Below are 26,916 nucleotides of genomic sequence, written 5' to 3'. Positions count from 1 at the left end.
GGTCTTTCAAGCTTCTTCTCGTATACCCTTCGAATGCATGAAAGTAAGTTTGTTAATTATCCGAATAGAAACAACGTTCGATACCGGTATCATTAGGCGTGTAGAAAAACCAACGCCGGCAGTGTCGAAGAAAGAAACTGAAATGTGCGTTTTTAAAAATTTAGTTTGTGAAGTGAAGACTGCGGTGTGCATTAAATAAATTTTTATTATTGTCCACAGTCGTAGCATGAAAACTGTGATAAATTATGCAATTCAGTCAACTTAAAATTTTTATACATTATTCGGAGAAGAGAAGGTTTTCTTTAGAACATAAACTGGCGCGCCTAAAATCATTTAATTTAGTAAAAAGAAGTAAGTAGGATTCTCAAGAATACAGAAAGTTCATAACACACAATCTGTTTGATTACCGTATATTTATTTTACAGTAACTGGATGACTGTTTTTTTTTATCGTAAGTTTCATAGCAGCGAATGAACGAGGCGAGGGATCGCGAAATGTACTGATCTATAATGGATCTCTGCGCCGGACAATCACTACCCAAAGTTCAAGTTTACTGTGGTGTATTATTATCGCCCTTTTGGCTTAGAAGTTCTTAGACGTGTTTGAAGACTTTTAGGTTCGCCTTCGTACAGCCCTCAAAATTCCATTAATTTATTATGAAAATACAAAAGGTTAATCTTAAAAGAGGTCTTAAAATTGTGAGGGCACCACTGCAGGGAGGGGAGGAAAAAGAGAAAGGCCTCGTACTGAGAGTGCGAGGTTATATAAGAATGGAGATGATAAGAAATGAGTGGACGAGGAAGTCAAGTATTTCAGGTGGCGTGTGCGGTGAAGAGTTAGATGAGTACTGCTTCCATTTACAAAGTACAAAGAAAAGAAATTAATAGCCATCTATTCAGTAGCTGCCTGTATTCTGGGACAGGTTTTTGTCTCGTCTGTTAAACGTTTATTCATGTGTTCATTCTTGATCAGCTTGTGAAATTATTAACTTTTGTTGAATTTTTAGCCGCAAAGTTTAAGTATTCAAGAAAGTGTTTAATTTATTTGGTTATCGATATTAAATAGTTACCCTTACTATCAACAGAATGGATTCAACAATGCTGTTCCACATTTTACTATCCTTTACGCTGTGTCACATGATTTACAAAGTCATTCCTCAGCATTGTGACAATGGAGAATACTCTATATTTGGCAAGATGCTTAGAGGACATATATTTAAAACGATAAAGGTATCAACGCCCTATCAATGTCTTCAGGCGTGCAACAGTGACATCAGATGTCGAAGCTTTAATTATGTCATCATGAGAGACGTGTGTGAACTTAACAACAGGACCAAGGAAGCCAGGCCTGAAAATTTTGTTCCTGACTACAAAAGATACTATTTTAAAAGAACTGCAAAATCAGGCAAGTTTTTTTTAATACGATACGTCCTTGACGGCTTGGAAATAGACTAACAGACTAAAACTAAACAAGAAATTGGAAAGTACTAAGAATGGGAAAGTATGAAGTTTTTCTCTACAGGCCAATGCGAGAAAAAATCTCGTATAGACTGATACATTTCACAAAAGTGGTTAATTTTAATGACCCAAAGCCAGCCTTGATGGCGTTGAGGAATTGTGCCTTACCAGAACAGGGTGTTCTGTCGCACTTTGTTATAATCGTCGCACTTTGTAATACCTGTCGCAATTTGAAATAAACTTGTCGCACTTTGTAGTACTGTACACTTGTCGCATTTCATAACAAACTTGAAATGGATGGTCGGAGGACAAGTAACAACAACAACAACAACAACAAAACAACAAGCACAATACTATTACTACTACCACTAATAATAATAATAGAAGACTAATAACAATAGATCAACATGAAGATCACTTCGTTTTCAGTGCATTTATATAGAACACTGTAATGAGGTCAGAAATCAAGACCTCGCAGCAACTATATTACAGTTTTTGCTTTGCAGTCCCACTCGGTTCTATTCCTGAGATACCTGTCGAAACTTGCAAAGAAATCAAAGCTAGTGAATTTGGACAAGCAGTCAGTGGTAACTATTGGTTTGATTCGGTTCTACCCGGCAAGATAATTCTTCTTCCCTGCAATATGGAAACAGAAGGTCAGTGACTCTACGAGTCCGTAATAGATCGTCTCAGGGTTATGTTCACTCTGTACCGAATAGCTTTTTCGTGGCAACTCGAAAAGTTCTCCGGTATAGCATGAACAGCAACGACACCGAACTGGAAAAATTCGTCCACACACATCAAACATCATGCAGCCGGAGCTGTTAGCCGAGAGGGTTTGGTACTCTAAATGTCAACCCTCACTTTCAATCCTTTCGTTCCAGTCGTCTTTCTACTTATTTACTTGTGCTACTGTCCGAAGACCTGTTCACACTACACCAAAGTGTGCCACAGAACCAATCACATATGTGACGCTCCACTTCGCTCCGTTACCGAACTCGCGCCTAGATCAAGTGACGTTCTAATGTGTGAACAGAAGTCCTGTCCGGAATGATTTTCCTGCCGACGCAAAAGTTGTCCAGTATAGTACAGTGTGAACATAACCTCAGATGAATGACGTGATACCAGCCCAGTTTAAGTTGCTTTCGGTTTTATCTATTAAGTGGTATCACCGTATACATTCCTTATAATCTGACTGTGTGCCTGTTTCAGATGCCGATGAGTGCACCGCGCCAGCCGTCTGTGACGTCATCAATGGCAACTGTACCAATACCCTTGGTTCCTATTTTTGTTCCTGCAAAGTTGGTTTCACTGGAGATGGTAGGAACTGTACTGGTAAGATGAATACAAATACGGTTCTGCAAAAATAATCACATTTCTCGCATGCACCTAACTTGAATAGAAAAGCATGCACTAGGCCATTTCCGAGTTCCAAAAATTCTCACTTTCATAACGAGGCTTAATGCAAAACCTTTCTTGTAAAAAATACATTTTATTTGCAGAGGAATAAAAAATTTTCATATCAATAGATTCGCACTTATCTTCGCTTTGAAACAGAGGCTTGAAGCAGCTCTGAAAATGTCTGTTGCACCGTTACTCACTCATGCTGCACACTTTTAAACGTGCTTCGTTTATTAAACAGATACAACTGATTGTAAATGCTTAAAACAGGGGTTCCCTTTTCTCTCTTTTATCTTGTTGACTAATATACCTTGATATCAAAAAGTGTAGCGGCATCTCTTAACTAAAGCCGTTTAAAATGGTCCAAATGCAGCTTGAACTACAAAAGTTAAAAGCGAGGCTCCCAACCATGGCTTTTTCCAAAGGTCTTAGACTCCCCTTACTAGGCTATCTACAATGCCTTTAAGTTTCTAGAATTGCGCTATCCTAGGACGTCTTTAGACTTTTCGACATGTTAGATGGTATTTGAAAGAGTTTACAGAAACAAGATATTTTCTGATTTTCCTCTTTTTTTGTCACTATTTTCGAAGAAGAAAATTGGGGTGGGAGGGGGAGGGGGGGTCCTTTCTTAGGAATAATAGTCAAACATGTGGAGCCAGTTGCTCAAAACCCATTTTCCTCCGCCAAAATCTTTCAAAAATGGAACAGTCATGTAGAAATGTTTAGCTTTTCTCAAGCTTAAAAAATCTCTAGGCAATCTATTTGCTTCCTCGAACAGATTTTTCACAGGACACAGTTGCTTAGTGTTCCTGGATAACGGTTCATTGAGTTAGAATGCGGTGGTTCGCTCAGTTACATCGAGAAGTATAGTTAATCGTTCCCAGGGTCTCCTTATCTTCTATCCTTGGAGTATACGCCACAATGGTAACTAGAAAAACAAGGGATAGGAAAGTTTTACTAAAGAACACTGTCTCTTACATTTGCTGTGTCCACAGATGTCAACGAGTGCAGTGTTTCTCCCTCTGTATGTCACGTCAATGCCAATTGTCAGAACAACGTAGGCTCTTATGTTTGTTCTTGTAACACTGGATTTACTGGAGATGGGAAAACATGCACAGGTAAGATCGTACCGTTTTCATTTACAGTTCTTTTTAGATTGCACCATTTATATTTGTCATTGTTCCTTTGATTCAACTTTCGTGTTTAACAATAAACCAAAGTAGCCAAAAATGCCAAAATGCATCTAAATTTAGATAGTTCTAATACGCTTTGATAGGAACTATTTTTCTCACGAGAATCATATCAATCATGGTGAACAGCCACTGAAAAGGTATTCTTTGCGTTTGATTTTGCTCACAATTGAACTAGGCCACAAGCGCCCCAAAAAACTGCAATGGGCTTACCCCGATATAGCCTTGTTCCTGTTTGGTAAGGGACCGGTCATTATTTATCGCCTGGGGGGGGGGGGGGGGGGGGGGGGTCGGAGGATTTTGGGCTAAACACGATGAAATTTAGCCGATCCCCCCTTTAAAGGTTATTTTATTGAAGTGATCCCCCCTCATAACTATATATAACTTTCGTGATCCCCCCCCCATGTCTTTGTACCCATATTCACCTTTCGACGTGTATATTTAGTGTTTTAAACGTTCATATACAGGTAGTATTTCTAACTATGATGTACTTACAGCATAATAAAGCCGTTATTGCGCAGTCTTTTTTTAAAAGTGTCTCTTGATCCGTGTCTTTTTCTAGTCTGGATCCAGACATATGAATTCAGTTGACATACAAGCAATCTTGCTTAAAACTGCAAAGTGCTTGAAACTGCAATCAGTGCTTGAAACTGCAAAGTTACTTTTTTTAGAGTGCCAAATAGCAGTCCGCCAAGTCCCTATCAGCAGGTCATATTTAGCGACAATTTTCAGAGGACCACACTCTAAAGTCATTTGCAGGCGATGAGTTGGCCTATTTAGAAGAAGCACATAGGCGAATCACTACACTGCGCGAGGAACTTCAGTCCGCATCCAACAAGTTGACAACAGCGCATATTAACCTGTCAAAGAAGTTTCCTTTGTGCGCGAGAAAATCAACAATGTCAAGAAGAAAGAAGGAAAATAAGAGGAAGGTCCGAAAAACCAAGGACAAGCGACTCAAGCAGAAAATCTAGAGCAAGTAGCGGCCATTTTAAGGGCACAAAGCGCAGGGTCAACCTGCCGAAGGGGACTAAATGTTACTGTTGAATCGGATGACGAGGCTCAAGAGGCAAATGAAGTTGTTGAATGGGATGATGAGGCTCAAGATGAGGCAGATGAAGCAGTTGAATCGAATTTAGTATAGAGATGACACAGGACGCCCATTCCTGGAGAAGCGATAAATGGTTTATGTTTAAACAAACACGCTTTTTACAATGTTTCAGTTATCAGAAGTTTATATAGTTCACAATTTAGAATTCATCTGTCATGTTTAAAGATGAATATTAGCTAAGTCATGAGCACGTTATAAAAGGAAAAATATAAAAGCGTTAAAACAAAGCTTTCTCGATATAAATTGAAATGCACACATTCGCCAGTGTGACAGACTTCCGTTTTTAAATAAAGTTGTGTTAGAACAAATTGAGATTGCACATGCTATCATCTCCCAGCAGAATGGGCACATTTATGTTGTATGCTTTCAAACTGGCATTGTTCAAGCAGATTTGAGTGGTCCCCCCTCTGAATCCTTCCAAAATTGTCAGTGATCCCCCCTTTTGGGCTCTCAGTTACGACTGATCCCCCTCTCTGTTCTCCTAAAAATCAAGTGATCCCCCCCAAAATCCTCCGACCCCCCCCAGGTGATAAATAATGACCGGTCCCTAAGGCTCTTTCTGCTTGCTTAATTTTCTGGGTGGCGGCCAGGGGAAGACTCCACTGGGTCGCTATATCAGGGTCTGGAAGGAAACTCCCGGGATCTGGGATTTGGCCAAAACACATGTACACTGCTGGATTTGCCAAGGGGGAACGGATGTGGGATTGGGGGAGATAACGATTTTCGGGATAGTAATGAAAGAAGTTCGTGATGCGGGATTCCCGTGAAAAAGGAGCGAGAATGTTGGATCAGCGCTTCTATTTCTAGAGTCTGCTCGCTATGTGCTGAAAAAGTTATCGGCCAAAGGACAGGAATGCTACTGAGGAAGAGTGCCTATTGCTAAATATTTTCTGTTTTGATTGATAGATGTTAACGAGTGTAGTGCCTCAGCTTCCGTTTGTAACGTCCCCAATGCCAACTGTCAGAACAATATAGGGTCCTATGTTTGTTCTTGTAGTGCTGGATTTACTGGAGATGGGAACACGTGTACAGGTAAGATTGTACCGTTTACTTGTCTAACAACCGGAGTGGACCTGTAGTCTGAGAAAACAGCCGACATTCCTTGACACTACCACAAGTTTTCATGCACAAAATGACGTCTGAGGAATGAACACGGAAATTTCACACTAATGAAGTGTCACTCCTTTGATCTGGGCGGTGCTTCTGATTGGTCTTGCCGCGAGGGAAATAGGGGTTAGCCAATCAGAAGCATCACCCAGATATGGGGAGTAAAACGTCATCAGTGTGGAATTTCTGCGCTCGTTCCCCAGATCGGCTGTTTTCTCAGGCCAGAGTAAGCCCAAAAATGCCACAAAATCAACAAATGGCTCTGATACGAGCTTATGCCAACACTGGCTGTTTTAAAAAATTTTCCGTTTTAATCCATAGATATAGATGAGTGCAGTGCCTCACCTTCTGTTTGTGACGTCAATGCCAACTGTCAGAACAATGCTGGTTCTTATATGTGTTCTTGTAATGCCGGGTTTATAGGAGATGGAAATACGTGCGAACAAGGTATGTCGATGTTACTGTCATGGCACATCACTGGTCTGGGGCCGGGTTTTGTTTAACGCTGAGTTAAGATAACCCACGGTTAGTGCGAAAGTTCAATCCAGATATAAAGGGTTAAAAAAGCAAATTAAGTTGAATTCTTTTTTCAATAATTAAATGATTCGATGCTCAAAAAAGAATCGAGAAAATTATCCTGGAAAAAGCTTTTGAAAAGAAGGAATTAGCCCTGGATAAAAATCTAATCCTGGGTTGGCGCTAATCGGTCTTCGAACAACTAGCTGGGCCCAGGAGAAATAATTTTCCTGCAAGAGCTATCTCTTGTAAGCTATGTACGGTACATGTATTTGCTACACACGGAAGTAGCAGTCTTTTCAGGCTTAGACGACTCTTCAAAGCGAAACGTGAGCGAAATCGTACACTAAGCACCCTTCCTGTGAATTAGTGCCCCTCTTCTATTGACTCAAAAAACAAAACAAAAAAACAAATAAATAACCCCGGCGCTAATTCGAGCACATTACTAAGGGAAGGACCGGATATGACCTTAGCTCACTGTTCCTCTTCAGAATCAACTATATTGCGTTTTACTTGAAAAAAATGACAAATAACAAATTAAAGTGATTTAAAAGTAAGGAGATTTAATATGTGGTCGCAATTCTGCTGCAAGGTCTGGAAACTTGTAACATACTTTGTTTTTGTTTTGTTTTGTTTGTTTAATTGTTTGTTTTCATCGTCAGGAGTTTACGTTTCATACGGCAACCGGGAGTCAACTTCGCGTCTCATTCAAATAATTCAAACCTTATTTAAAAAAGCATGTCTAAGAAACCCAACTGATACCGAGGAGGCGAACCAGTTGGCTATTTCACAACCGTGGCCGAGGATTTGAACTTGGGACAAGGACAACAAATTCAGTTAGCGGTCAGGGTGGGACTTGAACTCGCGACCTCAAGAGCTGGCTTCAGACTCCTAGGGCCAATTTAAGGGTTTATACTACTACATGAGAAATTTCTGCAATTTAATTGGCTTAGAGCAGTGGTATTTCAGCCTAATTTGAAATACCTACATGTGAAAATTACAACCTTTTGCGAGTAGTAGTATAAACAAATAATAACACGATTTGTACGTGATATTTGGCATAAATACCACTCGTGATATTTCAAAATTGTCTCAAATTTCACGAGCCATTAGGCGAGTGAAATTACGTATAACAATTTTGAAATATCACTCATGGTATTTATGCCAAATATCACTACAAACCATGCTATTACCTATACAAATTCAAAACTTTTACAAGTGTACGCATTGTTTTTTTTGTCTAAAAACAATAGCTACACTAAGACTTGTAAATTACACTTGTAATAGTTTTATTTAATTCACCCCTGATGGTTGCTATAAGTGACGGTGAGCTCAATCTCGACGATCTTACGGAAAAATAGGGGCTGGGTTGTGAACAGTCTAAGTAGGGTAACACCCCCCCCCCCCCCCCCCACCCTTTACTTACTTTTCTTCCCCCCCCCCCCCCCCCCTTTACTTACTTTTCTTCCTTGTCTTTCTTTGCTCCCGTAAGACACGAGTTCCTGTGCAGTGAGAAGAGCAAATTCACAGACAACTGACGGAATTTATCAACTTCAAACAAGTTCTTCCTCAATTCCGGTAAGTACGTTTCGGCTGAGTTTCGAGATTATTTGACCAGTTCGATTTTTTTTATTAAATGGGCAGTCGTTAAAAGGTAGCAGAAAGCAATGTACAACCTGGCCCATGATACGGCTTCATTCAGATAAAAATGTAAAAAAAAAAAATTGACACTTCTGGCGTAATGGATGGTTAACTCGTTCGCCTCTTACAGTTTATGAAGGTTAAGAGAATAAATTTTATTATATAAACACCAATGAAATACCAAGTGAGCTTCCGCGCGAAAACTTGATATCTTCACATGTGAAAATAACATGTTATCTTCACATGTGAAAATATCACCGTTGTTATGGCTTCATAAGAAACCTTTCAGACCAAAATGGTTTGGTATTTCATTATTTCATTGTTTATATAATAAATAGAACATTACATGGTCGCTTGGAGATACGGAATTTCTCTTCTCATGTTGAAAAAATATTTCAGAGTGAGCGCAGCGAACGAGTGAAATATTTTTCAACACTCGAAAAGAAATTTCGTATCTCCGCGCGGCCATGTAATATCCTCTATATATGTCTTCGTCGGAAGAAACTAGGGAGCTTTAGCATCGATGACGGCAACGGCAGCGAAAACGTCACTTTTAAAATGAATTCCCATTTTTTCAATCTTTGTCGCGTTTGTTCCAATTTGCTGAAAATGGCAAGTGTTTGCGAATTTCCCTGGAGTTGATTTCTTGAGGACCGCACTCGATTTTAGAGAGAGAAAAAGAGATTCGTCGTCGCTTGTTTACGTCCTCCATAAAACTTGCAATTAGGCATTTTCACGTCGTAGTTTTTGACCCCTAAAAGAGACCATGTTAAAACACAGACAATATATGTATTTTTATTTTTTTTCGCGTGCAACCCTAAACGAGACCTTCACGGCTAAATATGATGGCGTTTTGCCGAGAACACCTTAAGTGAGACCAAAATCTGAAATTTACTCCCCTAAGCGAGACGACGAGCATCCCGACCCGTTTCATATCCGGAGTCCCCCCCCCCCGGGGGTAAGTGACACACCATCAGTGTGGAATGTCCGCGCTTGTTCCTCTTAGGGCATTTCGCAAAGAACTGAACGAGCGGCGTCGCGAAATGTCGGAACTTTTGTCTGGCTGTATAGGCTGTATTGAGAAAATTTCCGCACACTCACCCTAACATTGGACCGTCACACTCGCCAAAATTACGCCAAATCACACCTCTGGGAGGGCAAGAGTTGAGTTAGTGTCTCGCAAAGAAGACATATAGGATGACTAAACCAACCTTTCCCTGAAAAACGTGGACAAAACCATGCTAAGATGTATAGCATATCGGATCTATAAACAGGGGAACCCAACAACTGTTTTCTGTAATATATCTGTGCGGAAAAATCGCTACGATTTCCTTTTTAATGTTTTACATTTCACTCCTCAGGTTAGGCTATTATTCGTACAAACAATGGAAAGGTAAAATTTTCGGATTAAAAAATATGATGGAGGGAAGAATTAGAAAAGTTCTCATTTTCGTAATACACGTTAAATTGAATTTTAAATTTTCCCGAAATTTTCGGGAAAATAATACTGAAGCCATTGCCATTGTAACTTCAGTCGACAAGACTCAAGTTCCCGGCCTAGGATGACCGAACAGGTACCAATATATAGCGCCTCCTAGAATGCATTTCTAGAGATCTAAGAGTACTCTGAATAGTCTAAAAAGTGTTTTCAATATATTTAGGAGGAAACCGTCTTTGGGTGTCCCTGTATAAAAAAGATCTACGGTCCCCAGAAAATCAATAAGCAGCAACTACACTTTAACTGCAAAGGACCGAAAACGAATATGCTGTATATTCGTTTGCAGTCCTTTGTGGTTAATAATGTTCAGTTATCCTCAATGGTTTGCCTCTGTGCTTTTGCCAATATAAGAGAGCTTTAGATTTGAGGACGAGGACACCTGCGAGTACGAGATTTAACTTAAAGTTTTTTCGCGTATTCCCGCATAATACTGACCAATATTTAACCCGAGAAGCCTCATTGTGCAATTTTTCAACGGAACAATCAGTGTGGTTATTTTTATTAGAGGAGGTTTAGCCCTTCCCGGGTCGAAAAATGATTAAAATTCTCAAATTTGATAACTTGTTCCCGTAACTACGACATTTTCGCGAAAACGCGTAGTAGAATGACGACAGCTATCACGTTTTCCAGCCAAAATGACGCTGGCTCATGCAAGAGCACTATTTAGTGCTGAGAAAATCTTGTACTCGTAGTCGTCCTCGTCTCAGAATCTAAAGCTGTCCAGTAGCTGACTGGCGCGTCCCCAGTAACGCGCCAAGAAAGAATTGCGGTGTTCCAGTCCCCTTCTTGTTTCTACAATGGCGTATGACCGCCAAACTCAGTCAAGGCTCAAATTTTTCCTTCAGGTGTATTGTGACATGACTGCTAATGGAGAGGGTTGGACCCTCGTGGCTCGGTTCTCTAACGCTGACTCCAGAAACTGGATGAAAAATACTGGAGAATGGTGGTACGATAAAATTGCTGCTTATGGAGATACAACTGTCCCCTCAAGCAACACTGACATGATCTCTCCAGCATTCTGGCTTGTCACCGGCACTCATTTCATGATTACGCGCAGTGATGACCCTCAGACCGCTTTGTTGAAGACCACAAGTAACTGTTTGGGCGGACAGACATTCAGATCTAAGATAAGAAGCTATGGTAACTTCAGGAACAGCAAAGTTTGGGCAAGCAACAAATGTCTAGGAAAATGTGCGGTCCAATACGGCGGACAATACCAAACAACTTCTGGTTTTAAGACGACAACTTGCTCTGGGAGCATCCAAGGTGCTAATTATATCGGGTTCTGGTGCGACTATAGTGCTGGTGATGGAGCTGTAATGATGATTGGTGGTGGCGGATCTGGTTGTTCACGTGCTGATCACGGGATTGGGGTAACAGAAGCTAACAGCGCTAACTTCGGGGGTGGTCTTGAGAGAGATTTTGGCAATGATGGTGGTTCCGGGACCAGCGCCTACTCGTTAAACCTGTGGGTGCGCTGATTTACAGTAAAAGAAAGTTATCCAATAGAGGTGACAGCTACAGAAATGTAAAAAAAGAAATTAGCTAAGCAGTGGAGTTGCACTTACATTGCACTTGTCGGGAAAGTTTTTTTGGTGTTACTGCTGCTGTTGAATTTTTTGGTCTGGATTGCCTTGTTTTCAATCCAGAGGCCATTCACATTAACTATGCTCACCGATATCTGACAGTTTAAACAAGAGCATAAGAAGGAGAGAAGAAGAAGATAAGAAAAGCCCTGTGAACAGGGTCTGGAAGGGGGGGTCCTGATCCCGCATTCCCGCCCCTTTTTCGCGAGGATCCCGCATCCCCCACGTTTTTCATCAGTTTCCCGAATACCGCTTTTCTTTCTCAGAAAAATAAATTAGAAAGTCTAATTTCTACAAAAGCTAATAAATGTAAGATGTAGGTTGATCCTTTCGATTGATATTTTGAATTTACGCGTGTTTTTAAAGGTTTCCGGCATTCCCGACAGACACTCAAACATAAATCCCGCATCCCGTGCCCAATTTTTGGCGAGTCCCGCTTCCCGGGGAACAGTCAAATCCCGGATCCCGTCAATATATTTATCGTTTTCCCGATTCCCGCACCGTATTTTGGTCAAATCCCGAATCCCGAAAATACCCTGCCAGACCCTGTGTGACGGTGAACTGCGTATGTATACTGACGATACCATAATACGTAATTTGCCCCAATCCTGACACGGCAGCCGCTTCACTTAATTTAATTCAGAATAAAGTCACTAACTGGTGTCCAAATAATTATTTTAACAGCACACCCGGGCAAGACAGAATTTATGCTCTTAAAACGTGGTACCTTCTTTGGCCCCTTACGCCAATATATACCATGGTCAATCATGTGGCCTCTACTCATTGTTTGGGCGTTGAGATTAATTAATCAGATTGAATTAACATAACTAATCTTTAGTTACAATTTTGAGAGTGAGGTAAGCATGGACAACCATTGTTAAGATCAAATGAGAATGCGCGCATTTTAAGCTAGATTCAATTGATTGCAACCATGGCATTAATAATTCATTTACAATGCACAACCCCATCTATTGTTCTTGTGTCATAACTACAAACAAGTGATATTCAGTTGTACTTTATCGTTCCATTAACAGTATAAATGTCGAAGATGCTAGAAACGAAATGTACATAAAAACCATAAATGACTTAAAACCAGGCCTTAATCTACTTGAGCAACGCTGAAGAATAAACTGAACTCAGCCGGTCTGTGCTGTTACGCCTACAAAATCAGCCTCGAAGACGACCGAGTAAGGAAAATTGCTCAGTAAAAAAAAATCTTGCCTGTAAATAAACCATGACTTTGAAATTTGTGTCTTGGGAATGTGCTTACAAATCAAAATTTCTTTCCTGTTTTTTGTGCCAAATACGTGTGACATCTGTGGAAAAAACAAGAAATCACAATGACCACAAACTAGTTATCTAAGGCGTGAACCAATTATCAGGATATCCGGCCCCTCTCAATCATGGATCTATGTAGTTTCTACGTCTATCATGTCCGATGTTTTTCGCTCTTTGTATCAGTCTAAAAAGCAACAAAAACAACAGGAAATGGATATTCGATAATATACCGGAATTGTTGTACTTGTGGCAGCTTGCTATGTCCAATTATAATCGACGGAATTCAGTTTCTTTTTATCACAAGCTAGGCGTGTAACAGTAAAAAAGTTTACGTAAGGTTTCATGCTGGGGGGGAAAATTCACCCATAAAATCAAAATGTTTTTAATTTTGTGAGGCAAAATTCTAGGCCGTTGACATATTCATTGGTCTTTATTGCTCATTGATATCCAGTGCATCAACTGTTGAGACAAAGGAAAAGAATTTGATTTTAAACAAGTGGTGTAGCAAGGTGACCTGCGCATTAGACCCGCCGTCTCAGATGGGGGGTTTTGACGCCAACCTCGTCCCCAGGGGTCCCTTTTGTCCTGCGCTGGAAAAATCGATCCCCGTCGCTGACCAAAAGGATCGCGGCCTCTGGGAACGAGATTGTTTTGACGCCTGCGGCGGGATGCTTCGAGGTCAACTTCGGGGTCGACCGTGAGCCGACACATCTTCGGTAGAAGCCACGCGCCGAAATTATCACCCAAGGTACAGCTTTTAAACTGTGCTCGTTAATAATTCAGAATAGGCCATTTTACAGTTACGGATGGAAGCAAGGCTGACGGTGACCTTGTTTTGATACAAACCTTTCTGCTTTATTATGTAAATCAAGTTATTCTTATGCTAACTAGTATTTTTCAAGGACAATTTCCATAACAAAGCAAAGGAGTTTTGTATCAAAACAAGGTCACCGTCAGCCTCACATTCACTCGAAGGCTAGGGTGTGAAGTCCACAACTGTAAAATGGTCTATTGTGAAAATTCGAAGTGAAATTTAAGGATACAAGAGGGAAGGAAAGGGCCCTACCTTAAACATCCAGTGACATGTTTGTTAAAGGGGCGCAACTGAGCCAATATGTGTAAGGACCTAGCAGGACCTTCATTATCGGCATAAGATTCATAAGGGCCATCATTATGTCCTGTCCCTCTGCAGTGAAAGGACAACAAAATAATGTCTAACCAGAATAAGAACAAACAATGGAGGTACGACAGGAGTGGCATTTCATTTAGTGAGCGGACGAGTAATAATACGTTAATTATGGATTTTTTTTACCGATCGATGGCGATAGATTAAGTCAAACGATTGTCTATTGAAAAAAATCATATGATATTCAGTGCTAAACAAGAGTATAAAAATTTGTAAAACGTAAAAAATTTTGTTTGTCCTCCCTGCTGAGGTAGTATCAGAGTCTTTTGTTTCCACTCCCTACTGAGGCAGCATCAAAGTATTTTGTTTCTACTCCCTACTGAGGCAGCATCAAAGTCTTTTGTTTCTACTCCCTACTGAGGCAGCATCAAAGTATTTTAGTCATTTATGATACATAGATAAGGGGAGCAAGGAGGGCAAGGGTGGTGCAGCGGTTAGAGCACTTGCCTTCCACCAAGTGGCCTGGGTTTGAATCCTCACATTGAATGCAATATTTGGGTTCAGTTTGTTGATGTGGAACGCATGGACATGTTTTAACGAGTTCTTCAGAATTCCTAAGTGCTACCTGGGTAAACAAATTACAATTTACCCTGACCAATTAACACTTACCATTTACAAGTTCCTCGATCCAAACTCACTGAGTGGAAATTGTGTCCATAATATTTATTGCTGTGAAACAATGTGTTCACAATGCGATGGTTTCATTGAATGGTAGACCTAGTGGGGAGGGTGTGTGGTCCAGACCCTTGTAAATATATCCAACAGAACTGAGCCAGCTGCCTTGACTAATAAGACATTGAAGTAACGCCTTAAATAACCCGTTAAGCGTCGCTTACGAATGGGATTTTATCAATGTGATTAAATCTAGATAAAGTTGTTTAATGACCTACCACAAGGCACGATTGTTTTAAAGCTCGGTCCTCTACAAGTAGATTGCCACACGTACCTAACGCATCGTGAGGAATGGGTCTACGAAGTAGAAACCAATGATTTATGACGTGGAAGGATTGAAATTATTGGCTTTATCCTGGTGTATAAGCTGCCCCTGACCTCCTCTCCCCCCAAGGGAATGAGTGTGGGCTCATTTTCCACAAGCAGCTGGTAATCGAGCCTAAGCCTCTCATGGATGAATGTCAATAGGCTGAGGAAGATCTTCTTCTTCTTCTTCTTCTTCTTCTTCTTCTTCTTCTTCTTCTTCTTCTTCTTCTTCTTCTTCTTCTTCTTCTTCTTCTTCTTCTTCTTCTTCTTCTTCTTCTCATTATTATGATTATTATATTACAGGAGCTAAAATCGATAGAAGTCTACCTTGCTGGGGCTTTATTTCATTACTGAATTATGTTTGTTCTTGCTTTGGTGATGGTGCGTGAATTACAAGAAGAATAAAGCTTCGAATTTGTTTTTTCTTTGTGGCCATAAATAACTGACCCATCTGCTACTTACACCGATAATCACATTAAAACACTTTTTTTTTGTACTTAGTGTGGAACTCACACATTTCACTTCGAAAAAGAACCCACCAACGACTTGGAAAGCACTTGCGTTTGTAAACAGGATTGAAAGGAAATTTAACTCTCCTCGTACCATGAACAATTTCCGATTTCGTCAACTCCCCGACTGACGTGGTACCACAACCGTTCAGGGTAAAAACTAGCCCTATTTAAAACTGATATCTTTATTTAAATCAGCGTCAGGATGTCTTCTGATGAGTTTTACGCCCGTATCTGATAACGATCGGCTATTATTTTTAGGCTAAGTTGTGTATCTCGGCGGTTTTTGGATAATAAAATGGCTTATTTATCTTTATACCGACTTACTCTTATTTTGTGAAGGCCGTGCATTAGGTTAAATGACACTTTTTTAAATCTGTGGTTTTCTCATCACTTTTCCTTGCCGACATGTTTTGTATAGCATCAGAAAGTATTGCGTGGTAGGGTTTTTAAAACTAATCTACTTGAAGCCACGAGCGGCGTGTGCGCTCACAGATATCGACTTATAATAGCATCATTATAAGAGCGCTTCACATACCTTACAAGCGTAAACGAAGGCGAGAACTTGTAGGTACAACAGCGCTGTCCGAAGACACTTGGCAGCTGACTTGGTTAGTTTTTAGATATTAAAACTTTTGAGCAGCAATTAAGTGCAAACGAGTTTTAGCCCACAGACCCAATAAATGGGTATAGAGAACCAAACAAACAAAATGATAATCAAATAAAGACCCCCGACGTAAGTGAACGCTTGCTGAAAAAAAAAAAGAAAGAAAATTGCTATAACGCATAGATCAATAAGTAAGTGACTTTACACCCGTGCAATTATGAGTTATTTTGATTGTTATATAGCGTCTAAATGAAGTGGAAAACTTAGCTATGAAAATACTTCAAGTTAGAGTAAGTGAGAATTACGTTTAAAGTGTGGCGACTGAAAGCATTCAGCTCGTGAGTGGCTCCTTTAAGGCTGTGGGTAAAAAATCCTGGATAAAACGCCCATTCAGTTGATATCTAATCAGCTTTCCGTAGTTTTCTTCACATGTGCAATAAAATTACGGTACTTACCAATTTTCTGTTCATCTTTTTTCTCCGAGAAAGATATTCCAAGGTGGTCTCTCAACTTTAAACCCATTTCAGACCAAAATTGTTTCCGGATGTTCATAATCTGAGAGGGTTTTAACGGATTCAAAGGGAGTTCAGCCAATTTAGTATCTTACTATATCCATTTTCGCTATAAGTATCGGGGGAGTGGAGATGAAAACCGTCTCCTAGACGCCTTGGCCATGCCCCTCTCCAGACCATAAAAACAGCTTTGTTTCAAGAGCACTTTAGGCAGAAATAGCTACACCCCACCAATGCACTGGTGCACTCAAAACTCTCCGGACCTACAATGTGTAGCTTACTTAATACACATCCAAGTTACCACCTACCTGTAAACATGTGTGGTGTGCTTTGTATATCTTTCAATGCTTCTCGAACTTTTCTTCATACCTAAAAGATTAAACTAAATTAAGACCTATACTTTTAAGCTGCCCCATTTGCAGACCTATAGACATCACGTCAAGTGCTTATTAAATTAAATCTTGGCAATAAAATAGTTTTGCTGAAAATGTTCTAGAATATTTTAGGTCTTGGATCCGCCCAAAACCGGTGAAGATTATAATCCGGGAAAATTGTTAACATTACAAATTTCAGTGATCAAATTTGACTGCGGGCTATGCTTAAACAAGCCTAAATTAAACAAAGGTGTAACTAACTTTCCGAATGACACTACTCCACAGGCGTCTCAATACCTCAAATTGTCTTAGTTTCGCGTGAAATTATATAGAAGTCTTGTCTTTTTACATGAGGTTTTTTCCTTCTATTTTTTGATCGATCACTTTCAAATCGCGAGTCATGAAGCCAGTGGCAAGATTTCATGACGATTTGTTGCTTGTGGTGAAATTGCCATTTTTCAGTCTAACCTGCTCGTCATTTACGTTATTAAAAGATGACTTTCTTGGCGACAGCTGCAGTGGCCAGTCTGGGGGATTGTTCACATCTTATGTGACCTACGCGATAACCGCTGCGTAAAGATTAAAATCGCAAAGAAGATACCTCACAATCCATAAAGAAAAATGCAGCAAAAATCGAACGAAAAAATTGCAGGAGAATCAGCGCCTTAAAACTCTAAGAATAGTAGCAAGTTGCTAGGTAGCAAGACCTTATTATCCACCGGCTTGAACTGAGTCAACCTGTTAAGTCAAAGTTACTTATCAATTATAGACTCGCTTTCAATCGACTCAACATCGTTTTTTATTTCAGCATCGTAAAACATGCAAAAGATGAACGAGAGTGTTTAATGAAGATAAAAGAATAAAGGCTTGATAAACTTTGCTAGAAATTAAACATCATTACGTTAAATAATCTAACCTCGTAACCCCTTAAATAATCTGATTTAAAATATTTTTCTGCATCATTTCTTAAGTTTCAGTTATTAGTTTTTGACGCGTTGAACCAGCAACTCCCCTTTAGAAATTTTGTCACAAAAATGATGGGATTCTACCAGAGTTAAACAAACCGTGAATTCGATCTAGACGCTACGTATTTATTTCTTACAAGATTATTGTTTGCAAGATCAAACGGATACTGAGGCGAACTAGTCGGTTCGTATACACGTATACTAGAGACCGATGACGGTGCTATCAGGAGCTTTGCTTTTGGCTAGCAAATGCGAAGTATATCATTACTCAATATATAACTTCGTTCAACACTCGAGCCATGTTCTTTGTGGATACCTTTGCCGGTAACTAACTTACAATGTAACTATGTTGTACAATCATTCGTGTGTCAGAAATTCGAAAAGTTACGGTGAGTGTCGTAAAGAAACCGGCTAAGGCGATCAAGACACGCGCTAATAGCTGATCGATTTGTTCTTCCACACGCGACAAGCACACGTGAATTACCTAATTCTAAGGACGTTTTAAATGGCTAACATACGCAGACTTTGAGCTGTGAAATTGCTATAATTTTCCTAATTTTTGTCTTTCTTTCTGAGTATCACGACGAACGACAAGACTCGACACCTTTAAGAGTCACAACACTTTGTCTGCACCATCAATAACTTCCTTCCCGGGGCTCGGGCTCAAGAAACTTATCACGAGAATGTAGTGGAATAATAACCTGAATTACTGCCACGAAAGAGGAATGTACGCTGTAAAGTGGGGAAGGAAGGTGGGGCGGGGGGGGGGGGGCATCTTGACTACGGTATTCTGCCGAGCCCATCAGTTGGTAGCCATTACTACGCCGGTTATAAGGAACAAAGGAAATCACACAGTCCCACTTAAAGCATTTTTTCCCAGTTCCATCCCAAAGTGACTGAATTGTTAGGCTTCGTATACTCTAGCCTTCCCATGTATACTTCCCTGCTCCCTGCCCCTCCACCTGGAAAATTCAATAAAAAAAATTCAATAAAAAAAGCCAAAATATAAGTCACTTTTATAAGATATTGAGTGGCAAGCTGTAACATAAAAAAATCTCTTAAGGAGATTTCTTGGGGTTCATCACATTAGCATTCGAAAGGTTTGGCAAGACGAAGTAAAGCCGTAGAGTGCTTTGCATTTATACGATTTAAGGTATTTTGTTACACAAACAGGCTAAAGAGCAAATTCCTCTTGGAGGAATTTTTTTAAGAAACTTCAACGAGACTATTCATTTATGCTGCTTTCATCAATGCACAGTTCTCCCGGCATCAGGAGTCAATGCTATAGTTGTGAATTTTGCCAGTATTTAACCAAGAGCCTGTAGGTTAAAATCTCTCTATGATGAAAGCTTTTCGATATATGGCCTTTCCATACAAGAAAAAAAAAATTGTCTTGAGTTAATGACTTCTTTTGCTGTCTGTTAGAAGGTTTAAACCCTGACCCTATTTCCGACAAACTCACTTTTATCGAATTTCCAAGTGGGCCATGATCAGTGTAAAACTCCGGAATATCCTTTTCAGACAAAACTGTTTCCGCCCTTTAATACACCTGAGACGATTTTACTGACATTGCATACGCAAAGAAACCTCTGATCGATGGTTTAATTTGTTCTATTTGTGCCAGTTAGATAAGTCTGAAATCTTGGGTCTGGGGGAAATTCACATGGGATAGTGTCTTCTGATGGCTTCTGACTGTACTTCTCTATTAAAATTCAGATGAAAAAGAAACCTTCGTCCTTTTCTTTTTCAGTGGGAAAAAAGGCCGGGAGCCAGCAAGCTTGGGATCGGACCTGAAAGCCACCCTGATACTCACTTATAATTTGACGGAATAGGTTTTCCAAGTGAGAGAGAAGTCGAGGAGGACGTCGAGGGACTTGGGGAGGGGAGGGGGGGGGGGGGGGGGAGAGAGTAGGGCTCTCATAATTGTGTAAAAAGCGCGGGATGATGCTCGTCATGTATTGGAATTAACCCTTTAAACTCTAATATCCGTATGCAAATTCTCCAGACTGATCTCCATACATTTCCTTACAAATTAGTTGCGAGAATTTGATAAAAGACCATTCAAAGTTGTATTTTCCTCGGAGATCATTTTGTTAAATACCTAATAATCTTTCCTCTTGACGATGTATGGATATTCGTAGGAGAAAATTGATGTTGATCACTCTTGGGACTTAATAACTATATTACCTTTTCGGATACAGCAGTTGTCGTGGAATACTTCTTTTTTGGCCTTTCTTTCATTCTTTTCACCATTTTGTTTTTCTTCGGTCCTCTCAATTCCATAAAGCAGACATAAGCGATACACAGTGTGCTTGTTATAGCAACATTTGCAGTTTACATCTCTGGACAAAACGAAGGGCATCTACTCCCATTTCCTACCGGAGTACCCCCGGGGAATTTAGTGGGAGCCATTAATAGTTCTTGACATCTTGGTTACGGCAGGAGCCGATTACTGGTTACGGTGATTAAGTAAACGCTGAGCCCTTTCTAAGAGCGGAAATGAAGGTAGTCTCCAAAGCGAGACAGGTCGGAAGCTTTGCGGAAAGTGGTAACGACCAAAATTCCTAAACAAAAAAAAATTTTTAGCTCGAGTTTTTTATCAGCTGAAGGGAAGACGTAGCCTTCAACACATACTAGAGCTGTAGGTTGATTGAGTCGCAAGGTTATTAGCTTATTAGTTGCCTGTTAATGACTTCAAATTTGAGACAGAAAAAGTGGATGGAAATGAGACAGTTTTATTCTACTTTTGCTCTCCGCTGTGTAATGCACCTTGAACCTCACCGTGATTTGAGACGGGGCTGCAATCAGCGACAAATATAATAATCTTGTTATTTATAAGTAAGTAAGCCGATAAAATAAAGTATACAGAGTCTTTGACGAGAAAACGCAGCTGTTTTGTAATTTATGTGTGAGAAACTGAAAACAAGAGCATCTACTGATCAAGGGACTTAAACCAAATTTACATGTATATCAACTGAAAATTTTTCTTTTTCATTTATATTCACTTTTGTAAATTCAAGGTACGATGACGCGCGAGTTAACGCTCATCTGCGTGCGAATCCTTAATGCGAAAGTGAGCCTGCGTTGGTTGACCTTTAATGGAAACTGAAAATTTTTCGATTTCATTTATATTCAGTTATTTAAATGACGCACGAGTTTACGTTCCTCTGCCTGCGAATCCTGATCGCGAAAGTGCATGAGCCTGTGTTGGTTAACCTTAAAGAGAAACGTTGCACTCTTTGAAACATTTCTTTTCTTTCACTTCACACATTGTAATCTATTTCCCATTGAAATGCAATCTTTTGTAGGTTTTTTTTAAGTTTCCTTTTTTAGTGTAATTGATATTTCGGTTTCGGAGCAATGCAAGCAAAAGGAAACCTATTTAAACATTTTCAGAGGTCTTTAATACACGCCAGCCTTTAGCAGATGCACGGTTAAAGGAGCTTGCTTTTCTACCAACTTACATCCTACAACTCTTTTAGCGCGTGGCCGCGCAGATTTTGTTGCGCTTGTAAGGTAACGCACGAGCAAGCAGACACAAGTCTTTTTTTTCTGTTGCTTATTTTGCCAGATTTATTTTTTTGAGAAAGAAAAACAAAAACCTTATCACCTGAGCTAATCGTATACTGATCAGAGGTCCGCCCAAGCTGTCAGCTTTATTTGCCGATTTTTGAGTACCTTTCATGTAACCGGAACTGGTCGATAATGTGTGTAAGGCAATAACAGTAAATATTGGTACAAAACTACGCCATAGATTTGGCTGTCAACCGGGCTCATTGGCGCCAAAAGGTCTGTCAACTTTTGACTACCGATGACTACGGCTTTTATTTCCTAGGTCTGACTTTTCGTCCAAAAAAACGCTGAATGATTCGTCGTTACGCAACATAGCTGACGCCATTACAGACGTGGTCCTTTCTTGAGTAGATTGTTCTATGTCAACACCCATTTTATGTACAGTATTTGAAAAAGATGCGTCACAAAATAGATAGTCTACAGTGAGATCTGAGAATTCACCTGGGTTCAATGTAACCATTATTGTCGGCTTTTAGTAGGGAGAATGATTATATTCAGGGTAGAAATCATTCGAGCTGGAAGACTAAATACCCGCTCGAATACTCACAGTAACGACATGTTCGACTTCATTTTTACAAGATTAAAATTCATTCATTAAGAGTGCAGTGTTTTACACTCTTCAACCTTTGCCGGCTCATATACCGTCGGTCTCTTTGGTGTATCGCCATAAAGTAGCTTTTGCCAGTCTTATCAGGGATATATGCCGGCTCATCGTTTGATGGATGATTTTAGCGCTGTACATAACGGTTTCACATAAGATAATTATTTTTATCTCATTTAGAAGGCTAAAGAATGTAAACAGTACTGCATAACGGAGAATTTTTAGTTCAGTGCGCGCCTTTGAATGCAGTTTTTGAACCCGGGACTGGTGCACGCCGATGATGTGTTTTATAGCTCGTCTTTAAAATAAATCGTATCAGTTGATTATCGAGCTGCAGGATAGTAAATATATTTTGAAATGGTTTTTGCTATTTTGCTGACTAGAGAGTACAACCGGGACTGCGTGCAAGCCGGATCATTCAAGGGTATAGAGTTTTGACTCAAGTCCACTTTAAGTTTTTGGGATCAGAAATGGCCCCGGACATTACCATACCCTAATCACTGCTGAAAAAACAAACGTCTTTCAGATCCCAGTGAAATCAGTAACCTCTTCACGGGAATCAAGACTGAAAAAAGGGTTGGGTCGTTTATATCTCCCGGTCAGTCTGTCGGAACTAGAATACCTTTTTGCATGCCATTTTTCATGCTGAATCGGTAATATAACCATGATAATCTTAATTTTCATTATAGTAATAGTGTCATGATGAACTTCCTAGTGTGAAAATAAAGAAAATGAGTCAGTGACAAGTTATAATCCTAATGTCAATATTATGGTCACGTCCAAGTTACAGTCAAGTTCAGCTAGGTAGAACGGACTGAGTTGTTTGGGTTTGTGCCGGATTTCCAAATTGAAACATGAAGTGAAGGAATGCAATCGATACGGGCCGAAAACTGTTAAGTTCATTAATTTTTACCTTAAGTTCGTTTCTTCTTTTCCTTACATTTCGGCATCTTCAGTTTCTCGCTGTCTTCAGTTGATCTTACACCAGTCACAACGGTACCCTCTTTTTTAATTGCAGGGATACCTGCCCGGGGGGGGGGGGGGTACTCCTTATAATGGCCTATACGGGGAGGCTCAGCCCGGAAGGGGTACATTTTTCAGGCTTCAGGTACATGAAAGGGAACGAATTTTACTCGTTGAAGTATGTGAAAGGGTAGGGAAATCTGTCATTTGAGTCTGTCAGGGCCCAAATGGCTAACAGATGAATTTTATGGCTGTATAAAGTCGAGAAAACTTTCTATTTTTGTGATTGATTCCTATTTAAACGACAGTTCATTTACAGCAGTTAAAAGGGATGCAAAGTTCTAAACAAGGTATATGAAAGGGATACCATCTGTTAATAGAATGTAAACGAAAGGGTTGCCTTTTTCATAAAAAATGGGGTATAAAAGGGTAAGGGGTTAGACCTTGGGGCGGAGCCTCCCCGTATAAAAATTTGTTGAGTACCCTCGCCCCCCCCCCCCCCCCCGAATGCCTGTCTCTACCCAAAAATTCTATCTGTAGCAAATTGTGGTTGTTGGACTGTGTAGTGAATGGACAGAAATATGACTGAAGCATTTTTTTGACAAGAGCTATGTGTTAACCGTGGTTTTGAAAACTTTCAGTGCAAAATCATTGATTATTTTACCCAAGAGGCAAGAATAGATTGTGGAGAAATGTCTTAATACTTAGTTTGGGTCAGTCACAATGAAATCCGTTTATTTGTTGAACCAGGCAAGCAGAGACTTCTTCTGCCACACCTTGGTGCGATTGTAAAGTACAGTATTTCATAGTCATTTTTCGAAATTACATGTGCGTTATTTTTGGAAATTTTCTTAACAGTATTTTTATTCTTGGGAATGAAAGGGAGTTGTCTAGGGTTAGAAAAACTTAGGCAGGGCTTGGCGTGGTTTGGACGGAAACAACTTTATATCTCCAGTTCCGTCTTCTGTTGACCACTTGTCGACATAATGTTACGAGGGATTTACGACGCTGTGGCGCTGTCGCTGTCAAAGAATTTGTGGGTTGGAGCCAAAAAGACATATTTCCTGATTTCTTGCTCGTTCTTGACCTTAAGGCTCTTGCAACTGTAACCCGATATTTCGGTAAAAATCCCTTGAAATATTACGACCACAAATCCTTTCAAGACATAGTCTGTATGGCACCGGGATCGATTGCCTGTTATCTCTATACTTGACACCTGTCAAAGTTATATTTCTTTGATTGGTCCATTAGTTGATTTCATAAACATATCTCAATTTTGCCCACGTGATATAAAGGCATATTTTCGACTCTCCTGTCACATCTATCACACGTGTTGCTGCATATCGCGCGCATCAAATCAGCAGGGTCTTTGATCTGCAAAATTTTTTTAAAGCGAGAAGAAATTACATTCACGCTTCAGTTTGGTCACGGAGACAGGCACACAAAGTCCATTGAGATGCGTGGAAGTGATAGAATGTTGCTCTCGGACCGCCGGACAGTACGCAATAAGAAAGTCCCAGCTCCGCTACCTTCGATGCGAATATTAAACCCCTTGGGGTTTGAGAATCCGATCGCTCGTCACCCATCTCAGCCGGGGCAACAGAGTCAAGGCTATGCAAAGTTGCTTGAACCGCTGGAGCAAGAAACGGTTCCAAAGAGGGATCTAAACATGGAGAGTGACTCGGACAGAATCAAGCGGCCCATGAACGCGTTCATGGTTTGGGCACAAGTGGAAAGGAGGCGGCTCGCGGATGCAAACCCAGAGCTTCATAACGCGGAGCTAAGTAAAATCTTAGGTCAAGCTTGGAGAGCACTGAACGGGTCGCAGAAACGTCCCTTCATCGAGGAGGCTGAACGTCTGCGACAGCAGCACATCAAAGATCACCCCGATTACAAGTATCGCCCGCGGAGAAGAAAACACCCGAAGAGAGTGTGTAAAAAAATGTCAGCTAGTACCAGCCCGACCTGCTCGATGGTGCGCATTCCCAAGGAACCAACAGCTCATGTCTCGTGCCAAAGTTCGAACGCTGATTGTAGACAGTTCCAGTTCAGTTCATCCGAGTTAAATTCCACGAACTTTGAGCCGGTTTCCTCACAGATGAGTCTTCCCGGTGGAGAAATTAAGCTGTCCCATCTTGGTCCGCCGGCGCTGCCGAATTTGTCCGAGATAAGCCTCCCCACACCTGAGACAAGTCCTGGTTCAAATGAATTTGGTAGCGCCTTTAAATTCCCAACGTGCTGGCAAGACATCCAAAATGCGCTGCTTCAACCAAAATCGCAAGCGGCTTCACAAGCGCCTTACACCGCCGTATCCGCCTCGAATTCGGCGCCTGTCAGCCCGATGCAGTGTCTCTCGCACGGAAATGTACAAATGTTAAACGCACTCATGGCTGGCAACGTGAACAGTCAATTTGAACACGGTGATTCCAGCCAGCTCTTTCCTTTTGCTCATATCAGGGAGCTTATACCTGAAGAGGATCATTTTAACCTCGAGGAATTTGATCAGTACCTCGATGGTACAGAAACTGCAAACATTTCGTGGATGTGATCTGCATGCTGCAAGTTCAAACGCTTGCCTGATCATACTTTAACAAGATTTACTGACAATATTTTCAGAAGACAGAATGAATTCTGCCATAGTATATCACTTGGTATTTGCTTTGTACATTTATTTTCATACGAGCAACGTAGTAGTGTATTTTTTTTGCTAATGTACAGTTTACACGAGGATTTATTATGATGGATGTATATACACATATGAAACGAACAGTCGCACGGGAAAATAGTGCAGAGTTACAAATTCCGTTTATTAAATTTATACGTGGTGGAGCATTTCCGTAGTTTTGTGGATGTAAATTTTTTTGGTCGCTTTCAAAATAAAGAGTTGTTAATGAGCTTTATTAGTGTGATAAATTATTCGTGCGCGTGTAGCCCTATACCCATGTGTGATTATCCTTGTTTAGGCCGGCTTGCGCAAATTTACCTTGAACTGAGTAGAGTCTCACTTAAAATTTCCCAAATTTGACAGCTCATAAAGCAGCTTACATACAGATTGTTATCTTCGATGAAAATGATTGGCTCATCGTAGTCAAAGTATACAAGGAGCCGTGTCAACACTTGTCATAAACGCACAGAAAGATCGACCTTTTTTTTCTCCCCTGGATAAGCATACTGTAGTTTTGGCGTTTCACTTTGACCTTGCGGAATTTATTCTTTAGAAATGCTTTCAGTTCGAGGTTCTTTCTGCCTTACAGGAATCGACGAGAAAGCTTTGAATTAGCTCGCTGATAGCGATGATGTTGTGGGGTCAATTGAATATGAAAGAATCTTCGTATTTAAAGTCATTGAACCCCTATTCGGGTTTTGTCTTGTTCATTTCATTTCGCAAGTCTGTGACGTCACATGACTTGTGTATACTCCATGAAAGAGCCTTTATTCTCCGAGATAAGTCTTTGCGCCCGTAAAAGTTTCTTCTCTCTGATCTGAAAGTTTGTTTTGAGACATTTTATGGCACTCTTGACTCCTAGTGCTAATCTCTTTCCACACCGGAAACTAGACTTGTTCGAACATCACCCTGAACAAAGGAACAGCGATCACCGCTAATTATTCATTAACAGGGCTGGCTAATATGTCCGTCTTCCCTTGCAAGTTGCTAAATATTGACATTATGCTTTCGCTAATCGACTCGCTTTAATTAATGCACCTTCTTCCCAGTTGCTCGTTGACGATTTAGAGAAGTATCACAGCGAGATAGCAGATCTTGAACATGTTTAGCTAAACAGAAAGGAAACGATTTTTTAAAATTTTATCTGCAGAATGTTATCTGAGAAAGCCAAAGCTGCTTCTAATTATAGACCTTAACT

The 26,916-nt window shown here is 40.3% G+C and overlaps 3 protein-coding genes across 3 annotated transcripts; all 3 read left to right on the top strand.

Moving 5' to 3' along the window:
• Positions 1–1,095: 1,095 nt before the first annotated feature.
• On the top strand, positions 1,096–6,769 carry LOC140953319 (uncharacterized). Its single transcript, XM_073402812.1, has 6 exons — positions 1,096–1,404; positions 1,964–2,113; positions 2,670–2,792; positions 3,854–3,976; positions 6,066–6,191; positions 6,588–6,769. Exons 1-6 carry the CDS (start codon positions 1,098–1,100, stop codon positions 6,767–6,769), a joined length of 1,011 nt encoding a protein of 336 aa, XP_073258913.1. The 5' UTR covers positions 1,096–1,097.
• Positions 6,770–8,278: 1,509 nt separating this feature from the next.
• On the top strand, positions 8,279–11,746 carry LOC140952726 (uncharacterized). Its single transcript, XM_073402166.1, has 2 exons — positions 8,279–8,360; positions 10,767–11,746. The coding sequence occupies exon 2, from the start codon at positions 10,779–10,781 to the stop codon at positions 11,400–11,402; it is 624 nt and encodes a 207-aa protein (XP_073258267.1). The 5' UTR covers positions 8,279–8,360; positions 10,767–10,778; the 3' UTR covers positions 11,403–11,746.
• A 12,710-nt stretch (positions 11,747–24,456) lies between these two features.
• Positions 24,457–25,948, top strand: LOC140952578 (uncharacterized). Its single transcript, XM_073402006.1, has one exon. The coding sequence runs from the start codon at positions 24,510–24,512 to the stop codon at positions 25,599–25,601; it is 1,092 nt and encodes a 363-aa protein (XP_073258107.1). The 5' UTR covers positions 24,457–24,509; the 3' UTR covers positions 25,602–25,948.
• Positions 25,949–26,916: the final 968 nt, after the last annotated feature.

The sequence above is a fragment of the Porites lutea genome, chromosome 11, assembly GCF_958299795.1.
Source record: "Porites lutea chromosome 11, jaPorLute2.1, whole genome shotgun sequence".
Lineage (NCBI taxonomy): Eukaryota > Metazoa > Cnidaria > Anthozoa > Scleractinia > Poritidae > Porites > Porites lutea.
The sequence above is the reverse complement of the archived record's forward strand: the minus strand, read 5'-3'. Positions and strand labels throughout refer to the sequence as shown.